Source organism: Pimephales promelas, chromosome 18 (assembly GCF_988280905.1).
Source record: "Pimephales promelas chromosome 18, fPimPro1.hap1.1, whole genome shotgun sequence".
NCBI lineage: Eukaryota > Metazoa > Chordata > Actinopteri > Cypriniformes > Leuciscidae > Pimephales > Pimephales promelas.
This window is the reverse complement of record NC_142786.1, coordinates 23,914,855-23,940,235: the sequence shown is the minus strand read 5'-3', so window position 1 is coordinate 23,940,235 and position 25,381 is coordinate 23,914,855. Positions and strand designations below refer to the sequence as shown.

The window sequence follows — 25,381 nt, the reverse complement described above, 5'->3', positions numbered from 1 at the left end:
TTTGAGCTAGGCTCAAAACTAGAGTAAAAAAAATAGACTATTACTTATTCATTTTGATGTTTTTGAATGCAAAAACCAAGTGAATGTCATAAGTTGACCTCAGACAACAATATAATAAAATTTAAAAAGCCAGTTCTTGACCCCTTTAATATTGTAAGGTCGAACTAGAAAAACTATACTATACACTGACTAAAAATCCTCTACAATCACCCAGTAACCCATGCTGTTTAAGAGAGGAGGAGCCGACCCTCTGAGAGTCCCACGTGAGATGAAATGGAATGGAATGCTATTCACCATGATCTGCACCTGGCCGTTCTTGCAGGAGTCCGGAGAGTTTTCACTGTCGTCTTTGCAGCCACCCATCCTGCAGCGCACTGCATCCTGCACCTGAGGTGGGAAGTCATGACATGCAACCAGGGTAAATCATAGAGGCTCAAAATCGAAATCTAAAACAAGAAAGCAAACAATCAAATATGAAAACATCGTAATTTCAAACCTCTATAATGACAATCACACAGCAGCAAAATATTAGGATTCTACGATGCATCGTGATACGGATGTGGACGATTGTACATACAAAGTAGATGCAGTAATAGACCATTGTGGATTATAGTCATTTCAGTCTACTAACGTTTGCCTATAGCCTCTTGCGTAAAATGGCGGAGAGAGGTGAAACCGTCTGGAATCGTTTAAAGCCCTTTGAAGCTGTACTGAAACTCTCATTTGGACCTTGAACCGTTTGGTTCCCCTTGAAGTCCATTATATGGAGAAAATCCTGGAATATTTTCATCAAAAACATTCATTTCTTTTCGACTGAAGAAAGAAAGACATGGACATCTTGGATGACATGAGGGTGAGTAATATATCAGCAACAGTTTTTTTTTAAAGTGAACTAGTTCTTTAAGATTGTTACATCATTATTAGAAAAAAAAATAATAGGAGGGGGTGAATATCTTTCCACAATCATGTAAATGTTTACATGGAACTAATGATGAAAGTAAATATCCTAAAGGCGCTAGCAGATTCTATTCACTTCGGAGAATCTATCAGTTTAATCTAGTTAGTTTAGTAATCTACAGAGGGCATCCGTATGCAATTTCTCATAAAACGTTGATATTAGTTTATATTCCTCTGTGACATTGCAGTTTGCGTTTCTGCAGGAAGGGTTTACAGAACTGCAGATGCATATGCTCTACAATAATAGAGAGGAAGACACTCTCTTTCATCAAAAAAAAAAAAAAAAAACAGACAACGTGATAGGCCGTTTCCCCTGACGACAGTGTAGCCTTAGCAACGGGATGCCACTCATTTGCATACAAATTTATGGCCACAAGGCCTACAAAATGACCAAGTGAAAGCACATTGTAAGTGGGAAGATGAGAGCTCTTATTGCCAACAAATATATAACAGATAATAAATGAGCTTTTCTTACACTATATCTGGATGCACAGCAGGTGATACAATTACAAGAGGACATAGTAACATACTGACATAAACTGATGTTGAGTCACATGTGACTCAAGGGGAACCAAACGGTTCAAGGTCCAAATGAGAGTTTCAGTACAGCTTCAAAGGGCTTTAAATGACTCCAGACGATGAATAAGGGTCTTATCAAGCCAAACGATCGGTCATTTCAACAATAAATAACAAAGTTTAAAGTTTTATATATATATATATTTTTAAAGTGAACTACTCCTTTAAGAATAAATGACACTCTATGCAGTGATGCATGATTATAATGACATTAATTATTCTAAAATGTTTAATCTGAATTGTAGAATACACTCTCACTCTAATGTAGCCTTAAAATTGAAACTTTGATTTACTTTAAGGAGGGAAAAATGTGGAAAACTTTTACCTTTAAGTTTACAACAGCTTGTCACTCGGGCACTTTTGTATGCTGATAAGGTGCAAATTTGTACCCTTGGGTAATATTATGTGCCCTTAGGTACTACTATGAGGGTAAACAAGGTACAGATATATCCCTTTGAGAGTACTGTCCAAGTGACAAGGTGTTGTATCCCTAAAGGTACAATTTTTTATATTTCTTCTGAGAGTGAACCATTCTTGAAGTTCGGGTGAGCATATCACCAAACTCTGCCTGATCTCATTTGTGTGTGTAGATGTAATGTTTACACATAAATATTTGGTTATATGCTGAAACTTACAACAGACTTACAACTTAGAAAGTATTTTTATTCATTCTATAATTCCCCAGAAAGAAACAATACAATCAAATGGTCATAATGTCAAATTCAGTAATTGTGTATATGAATGTGATGCCACTGAACACATTTATTAATTTAATTAATACAATGAAATCTTAATTTTCATTTCGTGATTTCAATATTTTATGAACCTACTATTTTTTGAAGGATCGTGTGATACTGTTGCCTTGAGTGATGATGCTAAAAATTCAGCTTTGCATCACAAAATATACTGATTTAACAGTATTTTTAATCAAATAAATGCAGACTCTGTGAACATAAGAGACTTTTTCTTACCGACCCCAAACTTTTAAATGATAGTGAACATGCATAAGACTTTTCAGAACATTTGTGACATGCCTGATCTCAGACCAAGACAAAATCCCATCACATGTGTTCACTGGAGGCACATTTTAGACTCGTTAATTCTACAACATGTTGTACATACCCCAAGTGGTTGATCTGACACGACCTTTATGGTTTACAAAGGTTACACTCTGAACAAATTACATATTAATCTACTTGCGTCCTCAGAATAGCATCAAACATATGCTGTTGAAACACTTTATTTATTGACTGCACATTCTCTGCACTGTTTAGTAAATCCCTTCTCTTTCTATTCAACTGAGCATGAGTTATCATGCTGCAACACTATTCACTGGCCTAGACCAGAATATGTAATCAGTCTGCCTCCCTCCCCACAACTAAAATTATGATATGCAGGAACACTATTCTGTTTCGCAAGACAGAGCAAGAGACGGTCTCATTCTCAATTTGTTTATGGATGACTGTCTGCTGAGTCAAAGCTGTAGAAGTATCAGAGTGACAGCCGATGGCATGCCTTCTAGACTCTCTCTATCTTCACTAATGCATGAGAACAAACTATTCCCACACTCATTTGCCTGTGCTAATCACGAATGCTGCCTTCCTATTGTTGGCTCAGCCATTTCAAAGCGTAATTCGCACATCAAACTGCATATAGCGCAAGGATCCGGTGCACAAACTCCACTCCACTCCACTCCCTTGTTTTGCTAAAGCTATTAGGGATTACATCAAAGCCTTGCCAGGGATTTTCATATATTTACTAAAATAATACCAGGATTTATTTTACTCTAATCCTTTGGTTTTGTGATATTGATTTAACATATATGGCTTAGCGATTTGGAACTGATTTTTTCTGTCCCTTCTCAAACTCCTGCAGCATATTTTAATTTACCCGATGCATGCAAGTCAGCCACAGTTATCACAGAACAGGCTGGAGAGTTGAAGCTGTCACATTTTGGCTACAGTTTGACTATAGTTTGACCCATAAGATGATTTATTTATGGATGCTCAGATCAACCCATTATAACGCGAAAGTATTGCAGCCAAGTTTTACTCCTAAGTGGACCTTAAAATAATGGACTCAAATAAAGCTCCTCCTACAGTTTCCATTTAAATACACCCCTGACTGTCCTCTAGGACTGGCAGTATAACAGAGCATCATTTAATGTTTAATGGCCAATCACACACACATAGAGCCTTATCATACGCCCAGCACAATTTTTTGCTAGTTTCAGCCCGACACAATTATCATTTTCACGTCCTGCGTCACATTGTTTAAATAGCCAACATGACATCATGACTTTTGCGTAAACATACACGCCACTTTCAAGTCAAGGCGTGTTATCTAAGCGCATTTTGGAGTTATCCGCGTGTATGTCTACGCCGTTAAATGTCCGAGTGATTCCGCGTGTATGTACACGCCATTAAATGTCCGAGCGAAACGAAACAAAATGTAGATCTACATCTGGGGAGCGAATTTTTTTTCCTAGGATGGTAGGAGAAGACTCATAAATGGTATTAACCAGAGTGACAGGTAGGTTTAGTGATGGGGTTGGGGTAGCTCATATATTTACATACAGCAATGTAACGTTAAGTCAACGGCGTTCATAAAAAACGCTGAAAAGCGATTATGCGTGTTGATAGCACGCCAAAAATGGAAATAAGAATTGCCGTGTCATACATATGCCATTTCATGAGATCAGTCTGAAATAGCATTTGCATTTACGCCCTTTATGTGCCCATGGGCGTGGTGGACTGAAAATGAGGCGTGTTCAGGCGCATTGTTGGTGCATTGCTATTTTGAGGGAAATTAAATAGACTGTGCCATTGACCAACTGAAAACTGGTTATTTAAAGGGCGCACTAGTAATATGTGCCTATAGGTGGGTCAACAACACTAAGGTTGTCACAATTTCGATCAAAATTAATTCACAATCTCGAACTTCGAATTAAAAAAAAAATTATGGAATCCAAGCGGAAAAAACACATGTGTTGAAGTGCTGCGAGTCTATAGTCAACCTCTTCTAACTTAGCTACAGCCATTCAAAAGATAGCATGGCAACTGCAGATGCAGGAGACACATTGACAGATCCTCTTTCATTGAAGTCGCAGGTGTGGAAGTTTTTTTTGGATTTCCAGTGAGTTATGTTGACAACGTTCGTGCTTGAAATAAGCCACAGTTTGCAGACATCCCAAGAGACCTTGCGTGTGTGCCTCATGAAGCGCATGTAAGACAGAGAGCATCCTGATTGGCCGATTGATAAAAATCGAGAATCGAATCGAACCGTGACCTTAGAATCAAAAATGTAATCGAATCGAGGATTTGGAGAATCGTGACACCCCAAGTGCGTACACTCTGCTTATTACACAAACGTGCCAAATTTTAAATATCAATGTAAAATATTAATATTGTGTACATACAGATCCGGCTTGTCTCGTAAATGGTCTGTTTGCGCACTTTAATCATGTGCACGAGCAGATCCGTTTCCTCACTAGAGAAGCGTTCAGTATTTCCGCTTCCAAATTCCATCATGTAAATAGCGAATCAGCCATGTCGCAAGCGCAACTGGCTTTTAAAGTGAATGGGAGATGAGACTCTGATGGGTTTATTGCATGTTACACCCTAAAAAACACCCATTTCTCATTAAGAGAATAGAGCACCCGGCACACAGACCATTTTTCCCATCGTTAAACTAGCAAAAGTGGATTCGGACACACCCTAAGTGCACTTGCGCTGTGCACTTTAGACATGCACTTAGAACGTAAAATAGAGCCCATAATATTGTAATGGAGAAGGATGCCATCTAAGCCAGGGGTTTTCAATCTCTCTGATGCTAAGGGCACGAGATCCCCAAAAGACCACAGTCTCAACTCACATTCAGTAAAAAAAAAAATAATAATAATAACCCACTGACCTCTCGGCGCATGGCACAGTGCACGGTGATGATGACGAATCCCTGGACTGAGTCAAAGACGGCGAAGAGCACCTGGAAGAGGGTTGATCGGCGGTCTGTGATGGCCAGCACAGCTGACATCCACGTGAGCGCCAGCAGAGGAAGAACCACACAAGAGCTCCATAATGACGCCCTTTGAAGAAAGAGTGCAGAGCAAAATGCATGTCATCCTTCGTGCAGCAAGGTGGTGACATCACTGCTCCTGGAATCATTAGCCATTAAGATCAACTATTTTCACAATTAGAGTTTTAATGGAGCGTTGATAAGGTTTAGAGACCAGCACAGCAACACAGACATTTAACTGAGAGTCAATACAGCGTTAATGTATGCGTAATGAGTGGTAATAATTGAAAACCTGAAATCCTACTTTATTTTAAAATCCTGTTTCGCATGTACATACTAAGTATTTATAGCAATTACAATACTCGTTTATAACTAGGTACTAACCCTGAACCTAACCTTAACCTATGTAGTTACCTTATATTACCAGTATTTTATTGGGTAAGTAAATTTTAAGTACACGTACTGTAAAATAAAGTGTAATTTAGCAAAGACATAATTATTCAGCCCATTCTCATCCCAAGGCGTCATTTAACAGATGCCTTGGGAAGCATTTTGACCATGCTTCAATATCTGACTCTTTAGGCACCCTTTAGGATCAGTTAGATCACGCCCTAGGATCGCGTCATGTAACTGATGCTAAAGGGTGCCTAAAGCGTCAGATATTGAAGCATGATCAAAATTGTCATTTAGATGACGCCTTGGGATGAGAATACGCTGAATTATTGGGTAACACTTCATTTTGATTGTCCACTTTAGACATTTTACTAAGTAACATTAAGTCTACCAGTCAGTCTACCAGTCATTTGAGTATTACTATACTAATACAGTCTATAGACGGTCTGCTTAATATCTGATGCTCACCAACAAACGATCTACTGACTAGAAGTAACTTTGCAAGAAAGTTTCAAATTATTCTTCTGACACTATTATGCCAAAAGTTGAATTGAAATAAAGTGTAACCTATAATTATGATTTTTTTTTTCTTTCATTCACAGACACACATGGTCAATCCAGTTAGGACACACAATAATTGCTGTGCATAATGTTGAGCACTCATGCTAACATGCCCTAATAGATTTCCAACATGTTGCTAATGCTACAGGAGTGTTTTGGTTCTGCGTCATGCAGAGCCTATTTAGATAAATATTAGGTGTCAGTGAGGACTTGTCTGCTTAAACTCAGTGAAGCAAGGGCTCCCCACAGCTGGGTAACAATTTTACATCTTCACGCTGCACTGACTCAGTCTCCTGCATGTGTGTGACTGCAATGGGACGGACATTAGCAATGAGACAGAGATTTGCTCCTATATGCAAATCTGCTAAAATAGTTCACATGCTCATAGAAGAGCAAAGCAGAAACAGGAAGACAAGGTTGACTTGATAAATGTTAAATAGCATGACTCAAATTCATTGTCCTCCCCTAACTAACTGTGGAGAGAAAGCATGGGGTTTGGATGGAGGAAGTCCGGCATTAAAGGGAATGAGGTGGGATCATGTGAACATGGTCCACCCAAACTTCCTTTAGGAAATCCTCTTCATTAATTTCTATAAATGGAAGTTGTATTATGGCGCCACACACACATGCCCCTTTATACACGGATAGCTGAGACCGAAAAAAAAAAATGCAGACAGCATGAATGAGATGAGGAACAACACGAAATCAAAATTGATAAAGAGAAAGAGAAACAGAGAAGCGATATCATTCATTTCATGATCATTTCAATAACATGACTCCCTCCAGCAAATAGAAGAGAGAAGTCCAATTTATCCAAAGCCAAAAGAATCAGAGGTGGCCCTTGATCCACACTCCGGTTCTTTACCTCTTCAAAGAGCACACCGTGTTTGTGTTGATGTGCGTGTCTTTGCTAAAGTCTACAGTCAACACAGCTGAAGAAATAGAACAAAAAAAAAAATCCTGTTTGGAATATTTTTGTCTGAGATTCTAGTTTAAATATTTAAAATCCTTGAAATAAGATAATTAACTAAATTTACAACATTAGCACACTGTAGTCTGGATCTTGAATATAAGTGTATTTTGTCAGTGAAATATTTTTTCACGTTTTTACATTTTGCAATGCAAGTAAAATAGTTTGCCTGTGTGGCAAGACATAATATACTTGAAAGACAATATTTTAAAAACAAGCCTTTAAAATGTTTCACAATTAGACACAAAATACTTAAAGGAGTTGACTTTTGAAAAAAAAAAAAAAAAAACTTTTGCTGTTAATTTACTCACCCCCATGTCATCCAAGATGTCCATGTCATTCTTTCTTCAGTCAAAAATAATTTTTTGATGAAAACATTCCAGCATTTTTCTCCATATAATGCACTTTACTGGTAACCAAATGGTTCAAGGTCCAAAAGACACTTTCAGTACAAACTGCAAACTATTCAAAGGGGTTTAAACGATTCCAGACGATGAATAAGGGTCTTATCAAGTGAAACGATGGCTCATTTAATAAATAAAAAGTTTAAGTTTTATAAGCTCAAATGCTCGCCTTGCTCTGTTCTGTGACACACGTTTGTGACTCTCCTGTTCGAACTTTTTCATCAAAATGAACAAATCTTTTTACGAGTCAATTCGTTCGTTTTGTTCGTTGAATGAACCAGATGACACGAAAAAAGATTTGTTCATTTTGATGAACCAATTCGAACAGGAGAGTCACAGACGTGGGTCAGAGAAGAGAGCAAAGCGACCATTTGTGCTTATAAAACTTAATCTTTGTGTGTTTTTTTTTTTTAATGAGCGATTGTTTCGCTTGATAAAACCGTTATTCATCGTCTGGAATCATTTAAAGCCCTTTGAACAGTTTGCAGTTTGTACTGAAAGTGTCTTTTGGACCTTAACCGTTTGGTTCCCAGTGAAGTGCATTATATGGTGAAAAATCCTGGAATGTTTTTATCAAAAACCTTAATTTCTTTTCAACTGAAGAAAGAATGACATGGACATCTTGGATGACATGGGGGTGTGTAAATTATCAGCAAAAGTTTTTTCAAATGTGAATAACTTTAAGAACAGGGTTTTTGGCAAAAGATGCATATGAACACAAAACGAAACAAAACAAGCAACACAAAAATCAAAGCTAAGCTAAGAAAAACATCAACTAATGCAAAAAAAAAAAAAAAAACATGCACTGAATGAATGGCTAAGTCAAAGTCTGCCTTGGACACTTTTTTAACTCGATTGCAAAATGTTTTAAAAGTGAGTCTTGTAGGCTTATGTTTGACAAATACAATATATGAACGTTTAAATAATTTACTATTTTTTTTTAATGTCTATTCTACGATTTATAATATTGAAATGCCTTAAATGATCTTCTTTGAGGGAATTTCTCAGCAAAGATTTTTAAAAATAGTGGTTTAGTTCTGGAGTGTGCTGACAGGAGGGTGGCTCTTTGAAGAGTTTCTGTTTCTTACTGTCAGTGTTGGGCTCCAGAGAGATAAAGAGAAAAAAGAAAGATATGGAGAGAGAAAGTAAGAGACAAAGAGAGAATATGGAATGAGACTAACATGGCGCTGCTGGCGGTAGAGCTGGACAGGGCGGTACTGGAGATCACGCCACACTTGGAGCATTTCAGGAGCAGCCTGCTACGCGCTTCCAACGGCGGACTTCAGGACCCAACACACACACACACATATTTATTCACAAGGGGAAGAGATTGACATGACACACAGAAGCAGGGAAATCCAGGCATACACCCACATTCATGCCAATACATACCAATGGCACGATGGTAAAAGGTTGAATGGAGAGGAATTTCAAATGGAATATTTTGACAATGACAACAAAACAAGTAGATAAGAACAGGGAACACATAAAAGAGAGGAAAAAGAAAGAGAAAGACAAAATTAAAGTAATGCCAAGAGAACAGTATCAAGCAATGAACAAAAGCAACGGCAGAGTGAGATCTGTAATGACTGTCACAGCGTGAAAGTAGCTTGTGTGTGAGAGAGAAAGAGAAAATGAAGGCAGGAGAATGATAAAATGGAGAGACACACAGTAGAACGCAACCACAGATCATTACCAATCAGCAGATGAGGCAGATGGGAGCTGCAAAGACTAACCTACTTCAGCTGCTTACTGAAGTATGTGTTTGTGTGTGTTATATGAATTTTTGTGGGTGAAAACACGAGTAAGACTGATGTCGAGAGGAGAGTCTCTCGTCGTTGACACACTCAAACACACCTGATACCGCACGTGACCCTTGATTTGTGTAGGCATTGTTAGAAAAAAGACCAGCACATCCAGGTTGGTTTCCCTCAGGTCATTAAACAGGAAGTTCAGTTTTTAATGAACCTTGTTACAATCCCCCTCAGCTTTATAAATAAAGTTCTGGGGTGTAAAAAGGTGCATTTAAGATTTACAAATACTTTCCCTATCAGTAAAAATATGTGAATATATCAATACAAATGTGTTTTGTCTTGTTGCATTGGGAGCGATGTTTAAATTAAAGGAAATTTATGCTAAAACCATATGAGAAAAAAAAAAAAAATTTCACAGATGAAACAAATACTTAAAATCTTAAATCTTAAACAGTTTTCATTCTTAGGTAGCTATTTTTTTTTATTTTTTTTTAAAAATAGTAATTTCAAATAAACACTGCTCTTTTGAACTTTATATTCATTAAAAAAAAAAAAAAACATAAAAAAATATATATTACAAAAACTTTTTCCAACATTAATAATAATAAGAACCATGATTGAACAATTGAACACCTGTGTTATTATGATCAAAAATGATTTCCATTACACAAGAGTAGATGTTAAAACTTCTTGCAGATTGTACTCAGCTTTCGCCAAGATTATTCATGCTGTATTAAACATAACAACAAACAATAATCACAAACTTTTCACTTCTAGTGTGCGCATTTACATAAACTCACACTACTGGTTGATTAAGTGTTTCTATAGTATTCTGGGCAACATTAGGTTTATAAATGTTATAGTTAGTTGTTTGTTGTATGTTTACATGGCAACTACTGGCAACTAAAGCCAGAAACGTTTTTTTTTTTTTTTTTTTTTTTTTTTTGCATACTATACAGACAACAATGTTGTTGAAAGTATCCCCGTTCACATGGACCCACGAAAATGACTAAAAACGCTGTATTATTCATGGCAGGCCAGTAGTTGGCGATGTCACTTTGTATAGAAACTCTATATGCCTATAGACTGAACGAATTCATATTTTTCTAGTTTACACGGAGACGGTAACGATTTTTTTTTTTTAAACTTGCACTTTGAAGCCCATTTTAAAAAGTTTGCTTTATCAGGCCCCCAAAACGATGTCGTTGTGTAAATGAACAGCCAAAACATAAAACAGTTTTTTTTGTTTTTTGTTGAACACTGTCTAGTGTCGTGTAAAATCAAATGGATTGGAGTGGAATTCATTGCTTCAGTGCTAGTGCCTTAATTAAAATTAATTACAATTTTAGTAAATTTTTTTTTATGTTAGTGTTCTGAGAAGATGATCAAAACAGAAAAAAGGTAACAAAAGACATGCAGTCTCATGTCAGAGAGTTATTTTAGAAATATGAAATATGCAAATGAGGAGGCATTCAGGATCAGCTCACAACATTGGACACACTTATTTACCTAACCCTAATGATAAAAGCAAAACACTATCTTTTTAAAGATTATAGAGTGATGCTTGCCTGTGCAAAAACCACTGCTAAGATCCTAGAGTGTTGAGGGTGGTTTCTAGGGCATTGCTATGTGGTTGATAAGGTGCTTTGAGTGGCTTCTTACTGGCCCACTCAAAATTCTTTGATATCATGGTTTCTCAATTTTCAAATTCTCTGATACCAAACAATGTATGCACCTCTTGATGAAAATAACATCACAACATTTATTTCCACCAAGAGATGCATAGCTTTTTGGTCAATATCTAGTATTGACAAAGCAAGAGTCCAGCATCCCCCAGCACATCTCAAAGACTTTCAATGAATTTAAGCTCTGGACTCAGGCTCTGGAAGCGGAGCCTAATCATGTGTGAAAATTATTCTTCATGTTCCTCCAACCATTCTTTCACAATTTAAGCCGGGTGAATCTTGACATTGGAATATAGCCATGATGTATCTTCCATGGTTAAAGAGCCCCTATCATGGATTTTTGAATATGGTGTGGACTATAGCTTTAAGGGAATGAAAACATCCTGCAAAGATTTATATCTGAAAGTGCACCGTATATAAAGTTATTATCTTTCAAAAGTGAGAGTCGACTCTGAGTCTATGAAATGAATTGTTTTTGAAACGAGTCATTAGCTGGTTTGTAGTGACGTAGATACATACTGGCCGCGCCCAGTTACTGCGCGCACAGACGGAAGTGTAAACTTGAAGTCTACACATTCAAATACTTCATCATAGCATTACGTTGAGAAGACGCCGTGTTCTACAATGCAAAGATAGTTCAGCCACTTTGTTTTCATTTACCAGGGACAAGCATGTGAAGAATCGGTGGTTAGAGTTCATATTTGCAACAATACCACAACAATATAACCCGATTGTTGCTCAGCGCAGCTTCTAGGTCTCCAATGTCATTTTTTTTTAAATATGTGAAATGTTTGTCGCTGTTATTGGAGTTGTCATAAAGAATAGAGCGTCTTGTAGTACTGCAGTGCTTTATCAATAGGGTTGGGTAGCGTTTGAATTTGAACGATTCTGATTCCGATTCCTTGTTTTGATTCCGGTTCCTAACGATTCTCAATTGCGTTTCTTTTAAGAGGCGGGGTCAAAAAAGTTTAGCTAACCTTGCTAACCAATGGTCTTTCTGAAGGAAATAATCCTTTCTGAAGGAAATACTCCTTCTGTCACAAATACTCCTTTGGTCACAAATTTTGCCGAGATTTCGTTATTTTTAGAAAAGTGAAGCCACACTTTGGACCGCCGACGTAAGCTACTCATGTTCGACTCGCGCGGTTATGCCAACACTTCCGGTAGATGCTTCTTCTTTGGTGTTGTTCAGTGGTTTCTTCTTCCGCTCGGCGGACTGTGAATATCGAAACTAGGAATCGAAATTTTAACTTTTGAACGATTCCGGGAAAAATGAAAAGTTAGTCCCGGTTCCAATCAATACTCGATTCTCGATACCCAACCCTATTTATCAATATGTTTATGCGTTATGCTAACAAACAATAACTGACTGGGTCTGTCATCTGACCAATCACAGCTGATTAACGTCACGCAAAGGAGTGGTTTGGAAAAATGAGTCGTTGTACGAATCATTCGGGAGTCGGTGAGCAAATCAGTTAAAAATAAATGCATATTATAAGACAAATAAAGTGTTTTTATCCTTGTATGCATGTTAAACTGTTTTTGGGAACTCCTAAAACAAAAATAGGAACATTTCAAATGGTATGATAGGGGCTCTTTAAGAAATGATAAGCTACACACTCTACCAATTAGGGTTAGACGAACTAATGCCAAACATATAACATGCTAGAAACATTATAATAACTGCTAGGCTTAAGCGTTTGCCCATTTAAATCCGAACAGTATTTTTTGGGGGGCCGGGCAGTGTATGTGAAATGTGAAAGACAGCACAAGAGAGTGTGAATATGGAAATGAGTCGAACTGAATTTAAACACAGGGACATTTTTATGTACAAGCCACAAGCTGAAAAATCCATAGTTAGCCATTGCAGCTCCCAATATGCATTGATCTCCCTTGTACACAAACATTACAAGAAAAGAAAGTGAAAAGAAAAAAAAGACAAATCAATTAGGGCAACATTGCAGAATGTCCTGGAGGGATTACAAATAGCCAGTCATTGGATTAGCTCAGATCTCTGATTAGCTCCTCATTCAATTAGTAAGACCCACAGTTTCCTGCCAAGACATCGGTATGGTGGTCCACCAAAGCAATGCCACATATCTAAATGACACATGCATTCAAAGCAGAGAGGCTATCCGTGCCCATTAGACACACTAATTCAGTAGCACTATAAGCATTAAGGCCGTTCTCATGCCTTTAGTGTACTATTGGCGAAAACACGATTATGCATCGCAATGAGCTAGACAGCAGTTGACCCGTGGGCTCATTTTAAACAATGCACTGCACTTAAAAATGGAGATTTCCGATGTGGTGGTAGCATAATTAAAGTTGGAGGGCTGTGAGAACACTCTTTAAGTTTCCGGGTAGAGGATTCATGGAGCGGAATGGGAATATTCAATCTCTCAGTGCGATTTAGCCTCTCGTTTGAGGTGAGGGATGTGGCGGTCCACTCATTAACACAAGTGTTTAATGGATCACTCTGCTTTGTGTCGGACCAAACAAAGGCAAAACAGAACAATCGTTTTAAAAGCACAAGAGCTCCTTGATCCTGTCAGTATGTGCAGTTACATGAACAATGAATATACACTTAGCTAATGACAGAGCTATCAGATAACTAGCCTGAGGTTAGCAGGTCAGCAAATCAATACAAGTCCATTAATGAAGTTGTCATATCTTGGCTTTCAGTCTGATGTTTTTCAACTTTTAGTGGTTGTCTCTGTGAGTGTGTGCATGAGTAATTTATTTCGCCCATACAAATATTTGACAGGATATTTTAAAACCTTTAACAGGCCAGTTGTAAATGAGTGACTTGGTGCAAATCCAGAAATAGATGGGTATCGTTTAGCCATCGCTTTGACCTTCACTTACCCTGCTCTTTGCTTTTTGGACTTGTCTGAGATGCCATCTCTAGACATGAGCTTGTTGAAGACCACAATTCCAATCAGCATGTTTACCTGCAAGAAAAAGATAGCAGAAGTGTTATCTACTTTGTTATTTGAGTAGTGTTGTTTGCTAGCTGAGAACAGGGTTGTACACCATTAAGAACTGAACTGAGGATGCCTTGAATTTAAATTCTAACTCTTTAAAGGTGCAGTCTGTAATATTGAGAGATAGTGATTGAAATTGGTACTGCAGATTCAACGAGACTCAATATTGGGTTGCCAGATTGAGGACACGCATCTGCAATCTCTGACTCAGTTCGTTCGCTGGCTTCCATCGCAATTTGCTGTGTTTTATGGCAACTTGCTACCCGGGGTGTCAAAATACTATCGGGTAAATTGGCAGTGGGCGGTATCACACAGACCACAGACATTCCCACCTGGCACACACAATTTAGTAGAATAAGTGGATGTAGCATTATTTTTTTTCTGAGAAACAAGTTTTTGACCTTGGCATGTTTCCTAAATCTCTGCAAATATATTATGGCAGTTTTATGCGTTAATACAGTCAAAAAAAAAAAAATCCATACAGCACCTTTAATTCCATTTGAAATGAAACATCAAATTAAATGCATATTTGCAATTGTAATTCCAATGCAAGGACAAAAATGTTAAAATTAATTGAATATTTATTTGAACCCGAATACACGGATGCACCAGATACACTTCAGCAGCGTCTTACGTCATCAGCGTCACTGAATGTGGATTGACAACAGAACCGGAAGACAATACAATGCTGAATAAAGTCGTAGATTTTGTTATTTTTGGACCAAAATGTATTTTCGATGCTTCACAACTTTCTAACTAACCCACTGATGTCACATGGACTACTTTGATGATGTCTTTATTTCCTTTCTGGGCAAGGACAGTATGCCGCACACATTTTCAAAGGAGGGACAGAAAGCTCTCAGACTAAATCTAAAATATCTTAAACTTTGTTCCGAAGATGAACAGAGGCCTTACGGGCTTGGAACGACATGAGGGAGAGTCATTAATGACATAATTTCCATTTTTGGGTGAACTAACCCTTTAACTAATGTTTTACCTAGTTGCTACCCAGAAATAGTTTAAGAGGAAGCAATAATTGTCTGGACCTTCAGCATCATCGTAACGCCCCCCTGTTGAAGACCCCTGTGCTCAATCAATACTCAGCATGTTCAGTCCAAGAGCATATCGAACCTACCAAGTCTAACATGTTTACGAGTGCCGTTCGTATTCTGATCATGCAAGGCGCTTGCTTAGACAATGGGTCTCCACTTTACCATTTGCTGGAGGCAAGATTAATTATTTTTTCATTAATTAGATTTGCCTCTCCAAAGGGGGAGCTGGCATCTCCAGATGCCTAAATCTCATTTGCAGTTGTTTGTTTGAGAGGGCAGCTTTATGCCACCACCACGAAACAAACAACGCAAATCACATCTGACCATGAAAAACAATGCAAACACCTCACAGAAAACACACAGCACCTGAGACCGGGGATGGGGAATATATAAATAAACACACTTTGGTCGCTTTGGTCTAATAAGCTCATCAAGTTTACTCACGCATGTTAGCATGATATACTGATGAAAAATACATTTTAAATAAGACAGGCCTCAACTCTAATCTCATTAGTGAGCGATTTTTCTCTTCGACTCAGGCGATATATTTATAGAGCATATTAAATGTTTTACCAATCTAACCAATGGGAAAGCAGAGTCTGAAACTTACCAGTACAATGACAGCAGCAGGACCAACGAAAGCATAGAGCAGCCCCCCTTCCAGAGACAACCAACAACTGAAATTGAGAGAAAGAGAGAGATAAAGTGAAATATAAAACAGAAAATCACAAGGGAGTGTTGAAAAAAAAAGGTTGGTGGAATGAATTGCAGTTTTCATTAACTTTCAATTATTTTTCTTCAGACAAATAAAGATTAAATTAAACTTGGACTCCAACCAAATTGGTTCCCTAAATTAAGAAACTGAAGAGGGATATTTCAAATACAACCTCTTCACCATACTCCTTGTAAGGATTCTGGAAATAACACATTGTTAAATTGATTTCATTGCAGATACCAAATAAAAGCTGCAAAGTTAATGGACAGATCAGGATATTGCCTGATAAAAGTTATACACAAACATCTCGAAGGTCATACTTCATACTGTATACAAGCATTAGAGCCATTTCTACATTTTGCTAATGTTCTGGTCAAGGACAATCAAAAAAAAAAAAAATCAAATCAAGTTTAAATTCTGACTGTAGACACATGTTTTCAATCATACATGCATTTATATGTAAAAGACTGCAGAGAAGTATGCAGCCCAGAGGTAAGGTCATCTGAGGCGACTGACTTCCTGGCACTGTTTCCAAAATTTGTCTTTTGGTTTGAGGGGAACCCATGTGTCAAACACATCCAATTAAAGCTTTCAAAGGACACCATTGTTTTCAACATTTGTCTCCGATTAGTCAGAGAGCTCCCTGGTTTAAATCAATTGCTTAGTGGTGCAGTAAAGACAAATCCCATTATATGCAGAGCAGCAGGAAATTGGCCCCTCTTTGAGGGAATTCATAGGAATTGAGGAAAAAAAAACAGCCCAAGGAAGGATCTGACTGTAAAAAGTTCTTCCAAGGTCAATGGTCAAAATTAGGCAACATTGACTGAACACAGACTTTGATTTGTGTCTTAAAACATTGGGTATCTTAGCACCTATTTCACACTTTTTAATGTTATATTTTCAATGTGATGTGCGTATGGGGGTAAACGCATTACAAAAACCGTGAGATACGTAACCAGGTTACTTTTTTCAAGTAACTAGTAAAGTTACTTCTTCAAAAGTAATGTAAGTTACTTTGTTTTCCCATTTATTGACCGACACCTCTCTTGTCTCCATGTTGAGAGAAATCGAGAGTAAGTGCATAGGTGTTGTGTGCGTAGTGTAGACATGATGTTTATTGAAGTTTATTGGGGTAATGTGATTTTCTTTTTTGACAATTATATCAAAATCACTTGAAATCCTTTTCCTAACCCACTTAGAGCCACTGAGGTAGAAGTACTAAAATGAAAATTAAGCCATTTAATCATCTGTGGAACGGGCAGGACTCGAAAAACTCCAGCCAATCATTTCCAAGACCACCTAGAATCAATGGACAGTCAGTGCGTCAATCAAACGTCGTACCATCCCCCCTCCCCCAGCCCCCTTGCGCACGTGTCACCTTCGTGCACATACTCAAAGCTTGTGACCCATTCACAGTAAGTGCAAGTCGCCCCGGTACAGAGAAAATGCACATCCATGTTCTTCGAATGGGTGGAGTCAGGGCCAGCATTAGAGGAAAGAAGGTAAGACCTTTCGAGTCGTGTGTTTTCAAAATCTGCCAGCCGTTTTGCAAATCCCATACCCTAACTTTAAATATACTATTTAAGTAAAGTGTTGCAATTTCTTCTATTCTTCTATTTTAGCCATCCATTCTAATTTCTATTCCATCCAGAATGGCAACACTGCTGAAATGTTTGTTCGAGCTGTGTCCTCAACTTTACAGGCATTCATTTGCATTTCCTTCAGCCTACGGCTTATTCGTTTCACTTCAGTGTGAAGGGGCCTTTACATTTGCCAAAAATATAACTTTTATTGTTGTTGTTATTAAGCCCAGCCAAATTGAGAAGAAGTAATGCAAAAGTAATGCAACATTTATTTTTGTTTAAAAAGTAACACAATTAGTTACTTTTTAAGGGAGAAACACAATGTTGTAATGCATTACTTTTAAAAGGAAATTTCCCCAATGAGGAAAGTTGTTTTTGCATATGAAGAGTTCAGATGCAAAAGTCTCTAAATGCCGTTTGAAATTTTCTTCTTTAATGATGATTTTTATCAAACTTGTATATTTAAGTTCAGTAATTTCACTTAAATACCAATTAATAGGTAATTATCATTGCCATTTAAGTGAAATCACTGAACTTAAATATACAAGCTTGATAAAAATGATCATTCTAGAACAAAATTTCAAATGACACTTAGAGGCTTTTGCATCTGAACTCTTCATATGTTATCTCTGCATTACATATGTTATACTATAATACAGATTACTCAATGTTCACACACATAACATCCTTACAACACCTGAGACTTGATGTAACCCTCAAAATGGCACTTGATTAAAGATAAACGTCTCAACATTTTCCTTGCGAGACTACACTGCATCAGTGATACTTACTAACTTGGTGTGCCGTAACCTCTAGCCCGGGTGAAACCCACAGATACAGCGACTACAAGGGCTGGAAGACCTGCAAGAAAAAAGTTTATGATGAAAAAACTCAATTCGTTGAAATTGAAAAAAAAAAAAACATGGTTGCTAAGTTCATTGATATTTAAAGGATGGAACAAGAATGAAATGAAAGTACATTTATGGGAATGTACAAGAAAATTATTGTCCACCAGATTTAACAGAGGACGAGCATTGCTGAAAGGCAAATTATGAAAATCTAGTCTCCCTGATCCCTGTTTTTTTCCCTCCCAATAGAGCCATTAATGGCAGATGGCCTACGGCCAAGTAATGTCCTCTCACATTGGTGACTTTCTGGAGCTTGTGCCCTTTTCATGGACAAATGCACACAGTGTACAAGCACACCATTCCCCCTGTGCACAGTGCCCTCCCAGACCTCAAACACGCTACTTTAGCAGAGAGCAATTCCCATGGGCCTCTTTGTATGCGTCTCTTTTCAAGAGGCCAAAGTGCAGAAGTGTAATCGTTCCTGTCTGTATTCCCTAAGAATGTTCCACAGGGAAAGTACACAGAGCACCCTACACCCCCTAAACACAGGTGTTTCTGATGTGTACCAGTCCCATTTTTACATATCATTCGGCCACTCTTCAATTGCATGGCCGTCGACAGAATTGAACTTCACGCTCCATCAGCAACTCCACCTGCAGCATGGGTTCTGTGATCTAATCTGATCTATGTCTTGTGATAGTCTTCAGTAATATTGTAATCATCCTTCCTCATGTATTTTAACTTAAAGGGTTAGTTCACCCAAAAATGAAAATTCTGTCAGTATTTACTCACCCTCATGTTGTTTCAACCCCGTAAGACCTTCGTTCATCTTCGGAACACAAATTAAGATATTTAAGATATTAAGATCGCTCCTGCATACAGTCCATAGGCTTCTTGAGGTACTGGCTCTTGCTGTCCCCGAAAAGTCATTAAAGACATCGTTAAAATAGTCCAAGTGACTACAGGGGCTCAATCTTAAGTTTATCAAACGACGAGAACACTTTTGTGCGCAAAAAAACAACAAAAATAACGACTTTATTTCAACTATTCACTTCCTTCTCCATGAAGTCAGTTAACGTAGTGTGATTGCGTAGAGCTACGTCACACGTAGGCTCACTATTGGCCGACACTGGTCATGTGTGTGTGATGCGTGTGACGTACAATAACAGAAGCTTACGCTATTAAACTAGTAACCTGACTCGCGCAGAGGGAGAAATAAACGAATAGTTGAAATAAAGTCGTTATTTTTGTTGTTTTTTTGTGCGCACAAAAGTGTTCTCGTCATTTGATAAACTTAAGATTGAGCCCCTGTAGTCACTTGGACTATTTTAACGATGTCTTTAATGACTTTTCGAGGACAGCAAGAGCCAGTCCCTCAAGAAGCCTATGGACTGTATGCAGGAGCGATCTTAATATCTTAAATATCTTAATTTGTGTTCCGAAGATGAACGAAGGTCTTACGGGGTTGGAACAACATGAGGGTGAGTAAATACTGACAGAATTTTCATTTTTGGGTGAACTAACCCTTTAAATGAAGTTGTCTTAACTTGTTGACTTGCTCTGCTCGCTCTGTCCAGGCATGTATGTGCACATGGTGTTTGTCCAGAACAGAGCCATACAGCCAACGCTAACAGTATGCATTGCCAAAATAATAAAATACTGTACATTTGACATACAGTAAGTATTCCTGACTGAACTGACATCTTAGCTGCTGATACTACAAGAGCCATGGGCCACAGCATCAACAGTAACCTCATTGTTGAAAGGTATTGCTCAAGTGTTACTGTGTTTTGTTTCCGGTGTTATCTTTCAGATGTATATTTAATATATTTCAGTTCACAAAGCGTATGTTCTTTACACTGAACGCAGTACATCCAAACATGTATTGGAAACTCTCCAATAAATGTAATTGCAATGAAATGATTTCATCTTGAGATTGAGGAAGGTGTGCTTATTGGTCCTTGATTACAATGTTGCATTCAGTGACCTTTACTGTGTCGAACCCCATCCTCCGCTCCCCTGTCTGTGTCTCTGAGTGTTTCCTGACCGTCTCTCTATTGTGTTTGCCATCACAGTCAGGGAGGCCAGCGTTACTCATGCGGTAATTAGACCTATCCATTCTTCTCGCTCTATGTCTGCGTGCCACATCCACACGTAATGAGCTCTCCTCTGAAATATTCATGTAATTAACAATGCTCTGATTAACTCTAGAAATTAAAGGCAATTAGAGAAACTCGGGTTTAGAGAACAGGATTGAAAGACATGCGATGAGCGGGGATCCAAATAGCACTCTGGAGGAAGAAATGAGCGACACAATGAGAAACATGAGTTTGCTCTGATGGAAGGAAGGTGTGATTGAAAAATGATTGGCCATTTAAACGTAGCTGTGTATTATTTTAGTTTTTCAGGCAGCTTAAAAATCACACATAAACATATAAATCATAAAAAAAAAATAGAAATACAAAATCAGGTATTCACAGCATTTCAACATTAGATACTGTACGTGTTTTAAGGCCTTTTTAAAGCAAATTAGTTTTTGATGTTTTACCTGCAAATTCTAACAAAGTGATCAGTCCTATATGGAAGGTTTTTTTCTGCCAGAGAATAAAACATTTTAAAAGATAATTGTGACTTTTTTTCTGCCAATTGCAAGTTTCCATCTCGCAATTCTGACTTTATTTCTCAGAATTGTAAGATATAAAGTCAGAATTGCGTGATATAAAGTCAGAATTGCGAGAAATAAACAATTGCAATTCAGATTTTTTACTTGCAATTACAACTTCATCTCATCTCCCAATTGTGTGTTATAAAGGCAGAATTTGCAAGATGTAAAATGCAATAGTGAGAAAAAAAGTCAGATTTGTGAGATAAAAAGTCCTACCTTTTTTATTTTTTATTCTGTGGTGGAAGCAAGCTTCCATAGTCATATGACTTATTTGATGTAATAGAAATACATATATACAATAAAAAAATTAAACGAAGATTTTTTTTTTTTTTTTTTTTTTTTTACATTTTAACAATTTTATAAATTGTATACCTTTTGACAATTTCGACACTAAATCAATACATTTTTTTTTTTTTTCCACGGTGTGGCATATGATATTCATTTGTAAATGGCTTTTGGCCTAATGGCTAAGACAGTTAGAAATTAGACAAAAAACAATGGGAGAAAAAAAAAATACATAAGCAGGATTCGAACTACAATTACAACCACAATTTGAGCATGTACACGACCAGCCAGGCCACATTTGACGATATCCATATTTCACATTCTGAGTAACACAAGTCATTTTCTAACATCTTAGTTAGAAACCCATCTACAACCAACTCCCTGTGGGAGGGAATCCTATTCTGCAATATCTGCAAAGGGCATCTATGAATTAATGGAAGTGATAGTGGATCAATAAGTTACAAAACATGTACGTGTGCCATTGCAAGTGCTTGAACACCCTTTCAGATCACGCCTGTGTTAAGATGGTGGCACACAATGCATTTCTTATCAACGATCAGATATCTACGTCTTGCATCACAGCTGTAACACTGAGCTCCCGTGGCATGTTTGTGGTGTTTCATTGGGCTCCATTAAAGCAAACAGACATGGCAGACAGTCTGATGTGATTGAATTGATAAGAACTGGCATGTTAACCTCATACGGAGGACAAAATAACATCGTTTTGATCTTTGATGTTAGTTTCTTGTGTGTGTGAGGGTGTCCTACCCCAGCCCAGGCACAGGAAACGCTTCCGAATGAGGCGGGACCTCATCTTGCCAATCACGGCCAGGTAGGATTGCCACGCTTCCGTCAAAACCCAGCAGAAAGAAGCCAGAAAGAAGAAGTGCAAAAAGGCAGCGGTCACAGTGCACAGTCCCTAGAGACAAAAGAAGGAAGGAGAAATGAAACAACAGAAAAGGAGCGACAGAAAGAAGTACAGAAATCAAGAAGAGGATTTGCTATTTGTTATCAAGAAAGCGAGAGCTAGAGTGATTGAGAAGTGGGAAAGAGCCGCCGACATTAAAGAATGTCGTCTAGACACTGACTCAGTTCCATTATGGTGTGTAAATTATCTCTAAAATTACATATAAAACTAGAAAGCGCATCCTTTGCATGTTTTTCCCCTCACAGACGGTACTTCAAATGTGAAAATGGGTTAGTTACAGGTTGAACAAGTTCTAAGGAAAAATAGCAGGCTGGAATTAAAGAAAAGTAGGGTTTAAGTAAGCGGCGAACGCAAATGAGAAGCGGTAAGCAAAGTATCTCGCTGGGGTTTTATACAATAATGAGGTGCATATTCTAATGCTAAACACTGGCTCGCCTAGCAAATGACCCTGGAAATGAGAAGGATTTCACACCATTCATGGATCCTGAAATTAAGCTTATCTGTACTTTCTTAAACTAATGGTGAAAATGAGAATTTTGTGAAATATTAAGTCTGGATTGAGGGGGGAAGGGGTCCTGTGAGTTCTCTTGGTTCTCTTCAGGTTTCATTGTAGCTCTGAGCGACAGGTTGAGTTTAAATGGCAGCACTTATTTCTCAGGTGCCTCTGTAGTCTATCTCACGCTCTCTCAGTGTGACAGTCACGGCTGACACAAAGCTGACCCTGCAGCGGCTTCCACGAGTCTGTCTGCTACACGCGCCGGCCTGAGTTTCTCAAATTCTACCAAGGCCACTTACATAATGACATGACACCCTGGAGAGAAGAAACACCCGTTACCTGTACTACAGACAGGTATTTCCAATTGATTTTGTGAATTTCAATTGAATTTGAATGTAGGTAGCAAACAGGACTCAGAATTGTACAGCCCATTCTCACCCCCAAGGCGTCACCTAACTGACGCCTTGGGAAGCATTTTGACCATGTTTCAATATCTGATGCTTTAGGCGCCCTTTAGCTTTAGTTAGATGACGCCCTAGGCAGTGTTGTAGTCGAGACCACCTCACTCGAGTCCGAGTCAAGACCGAGTCCATAGAGAGTCGAGTCCGAGTCAAGACCGAGTCCATAGAGAGTCGAGTCCGAGTCAAGACCGAGTCCATAGAGAGTCGAGTCCGAGTCGAGTCTGAGACCAGAGACGGTCGAGTCCGAGTCGAGACCGAGACCAGTGAGGGTTGATTACCTAATTTACTTTTATTTACTTAGAGAAATCCTTTTTTTTTTTTACTGAATTTACTTAGAGTTTAAAAAATATGATCAGTTTAGTGTAAAAAGGCCACATAGTAGGTGGTGTTAAAAGTAATTTTATTACAATTTGTCATGCGCAGTTGCGCACTAGAAAATCACCAATCACTGGGCGTGTCAATCAATTTAAATAAATGTTTTATTAACATACATTAATAATCATGAAAAATATTTGGAATTGAACTCGAGTGGACTCGGGAATAATTCCGAGTCCTAAAAAAAAAAAATGTTCGAGTACGAGTCAATTCCGAGTCCAAATGGACACGAGTCCATGACAAGACCAAGACCATTAAAATATGGTCTCGAGACCGAGTCCGAGACGAGTCTGAGTCTCGAGTACTACAACACTGGCCCTAGGATCACTTGTAACCCTACCCCTACCCCAGACCTAAACCTACCCACGTCATCTACAGTAAGTGACGCTTTTCATTTAGCGTCAATTAGATGACGCTGTAGGATCGCGTCATGTAGCCTAACTGTTGAATATTGAAGCATGGTCAAAGTGTGACGCCTTGGGATGAGAATGTGTTGAATTGTAATATCAATTTAAGTAAAATTCGACAAAAATAGACCCGGCCCCGGAGGAAGATGGATAGAAAAAATAGAGCCAAACAACATGAATAACATATAAGTTGTTCTTTCTGAACTCTTTCTCTCAGACACATTACAAAGAACAAAAAAAAAAAAAAAAAAACACACACACAAATGTGCACAGCTACTTACCTTACTAAGAGTTTGGGACTGTCCCACCAGTATAAGCACATTTGAGGCCAGTATGGACAAGCAGAAGTTCACCAAAATGATGGACCTCTCTGAACGAATGTACCTGAGAATCAAAGAAAAACACGAAAATCACACACTGACAACTTTAACAGCAACCGTTCTGCAGTTATGACAGTATAATCTTTACAAAAGCTTGATGTCATAAAGGTAAGGGATCCATTTATCAACATCCATTTATCATATTTTTCACTCCATTGAACACTGACAACTTGAGCAGCATCCTAGATAACCTGCAGATGAACTCTGAAACGCAAGAACCGGCAAGCAAAATGTCCTCATCCGCTATTTGAGCTTTAGCCAGTTCTGCTCAAGAGGACAATGACATGCGTTCCCTGGATCAATGGCCTGAGTGATAGGAGAGAACACTGATAAGCTTTTGTTGGTGTGGCAGAGGCACTAAGCTTAAAGAGAGGACATCTCCCCACCACCTGCTATGGAATTATGGGAAAGGGGGGTGGAAATTGCTCGGATCCAAATTATTTGCATACTTAACCCTTAACACCTATATAATTGCATTATATACTAAAAAAATTGAACACACTATAATATAAATATGATTTAATATAAATAATGTAGAACACCATGCTTTTCAATCAATTTGTCTCACACATAAAAGTTTGTATACTGGTCAGGTTTTTAATAAATGAATACTTTTCTAAAGGCAATGACAAAATTTATCAACTAGTAAACACGTTTATTTTTTTTTTTTACAAAGAAAATTAATAATAATACTAAACTATTAAGCAGCAAATCAGCATATTATTTCTGAAGGATCATGTGATCTGAAGACTGTGGTAATGATGCTGAAAAATCAGCTTTGACATCACAAAAACAAATTACATTTTAAAATACATAAAAATGTAAAAAAATATATTACTAATCACACTATCAGTGTTATACAGTATATATATATATATATATATA

General features: G+C 37.9%; 1 protein-coding gene across 24 annotated transcripts in view; it reads right to left on the bottom strand.

Moving 5' to 3' along the window:
• Positions 1-25,381, bottom strand: part of adgrb2 (adhesion G protein-coupled receptor B2) — a 323,031-nt gene that overhangs the window by 33,754 nt on the left and 263,896 nt on the right. For 18 of the 24 annotated variants that reach the window (XM_089123194.1, XM_089123186.1, XM_089123181.1 and 15 more), the window contains 8 exons: positions 24,398-24,500; positions 22,218-22,368; positions 18,443-18,512; positions 15,964-16,030; positions 14,183-14,268; positions 9,057-9,155; positions 5,446-5,617; positions 295-387 (listed from right to left, as the gene is read on the bottom strand). In XM_089123194.1, the coding sequence (XP_088979320.1) occupies positions 295-387; positions 5,446-5,617; positions 9,057-9,155; positions 14,183-14,268; positions 15,964-16,030; positions 18,443-18,512; positions 22,218-22,368; positions 24,398-24,500 (841 nt within the window). The remainder of the gene's footprint in view (positions 1-294; positions 388-5,445; positions 5,618-9,056; positions 9,156-14,182; positions 14,269-15,963; positions 16,031-18,442; positions 18,513-22,217; positions 22,369-24,397; positions 24,501-25,381) is intronic. The other 6 variants (XM_089123171.1, XM_089123178.1, XM_089123175.1 and 3 more) reach the window with 2 other exon arrangements.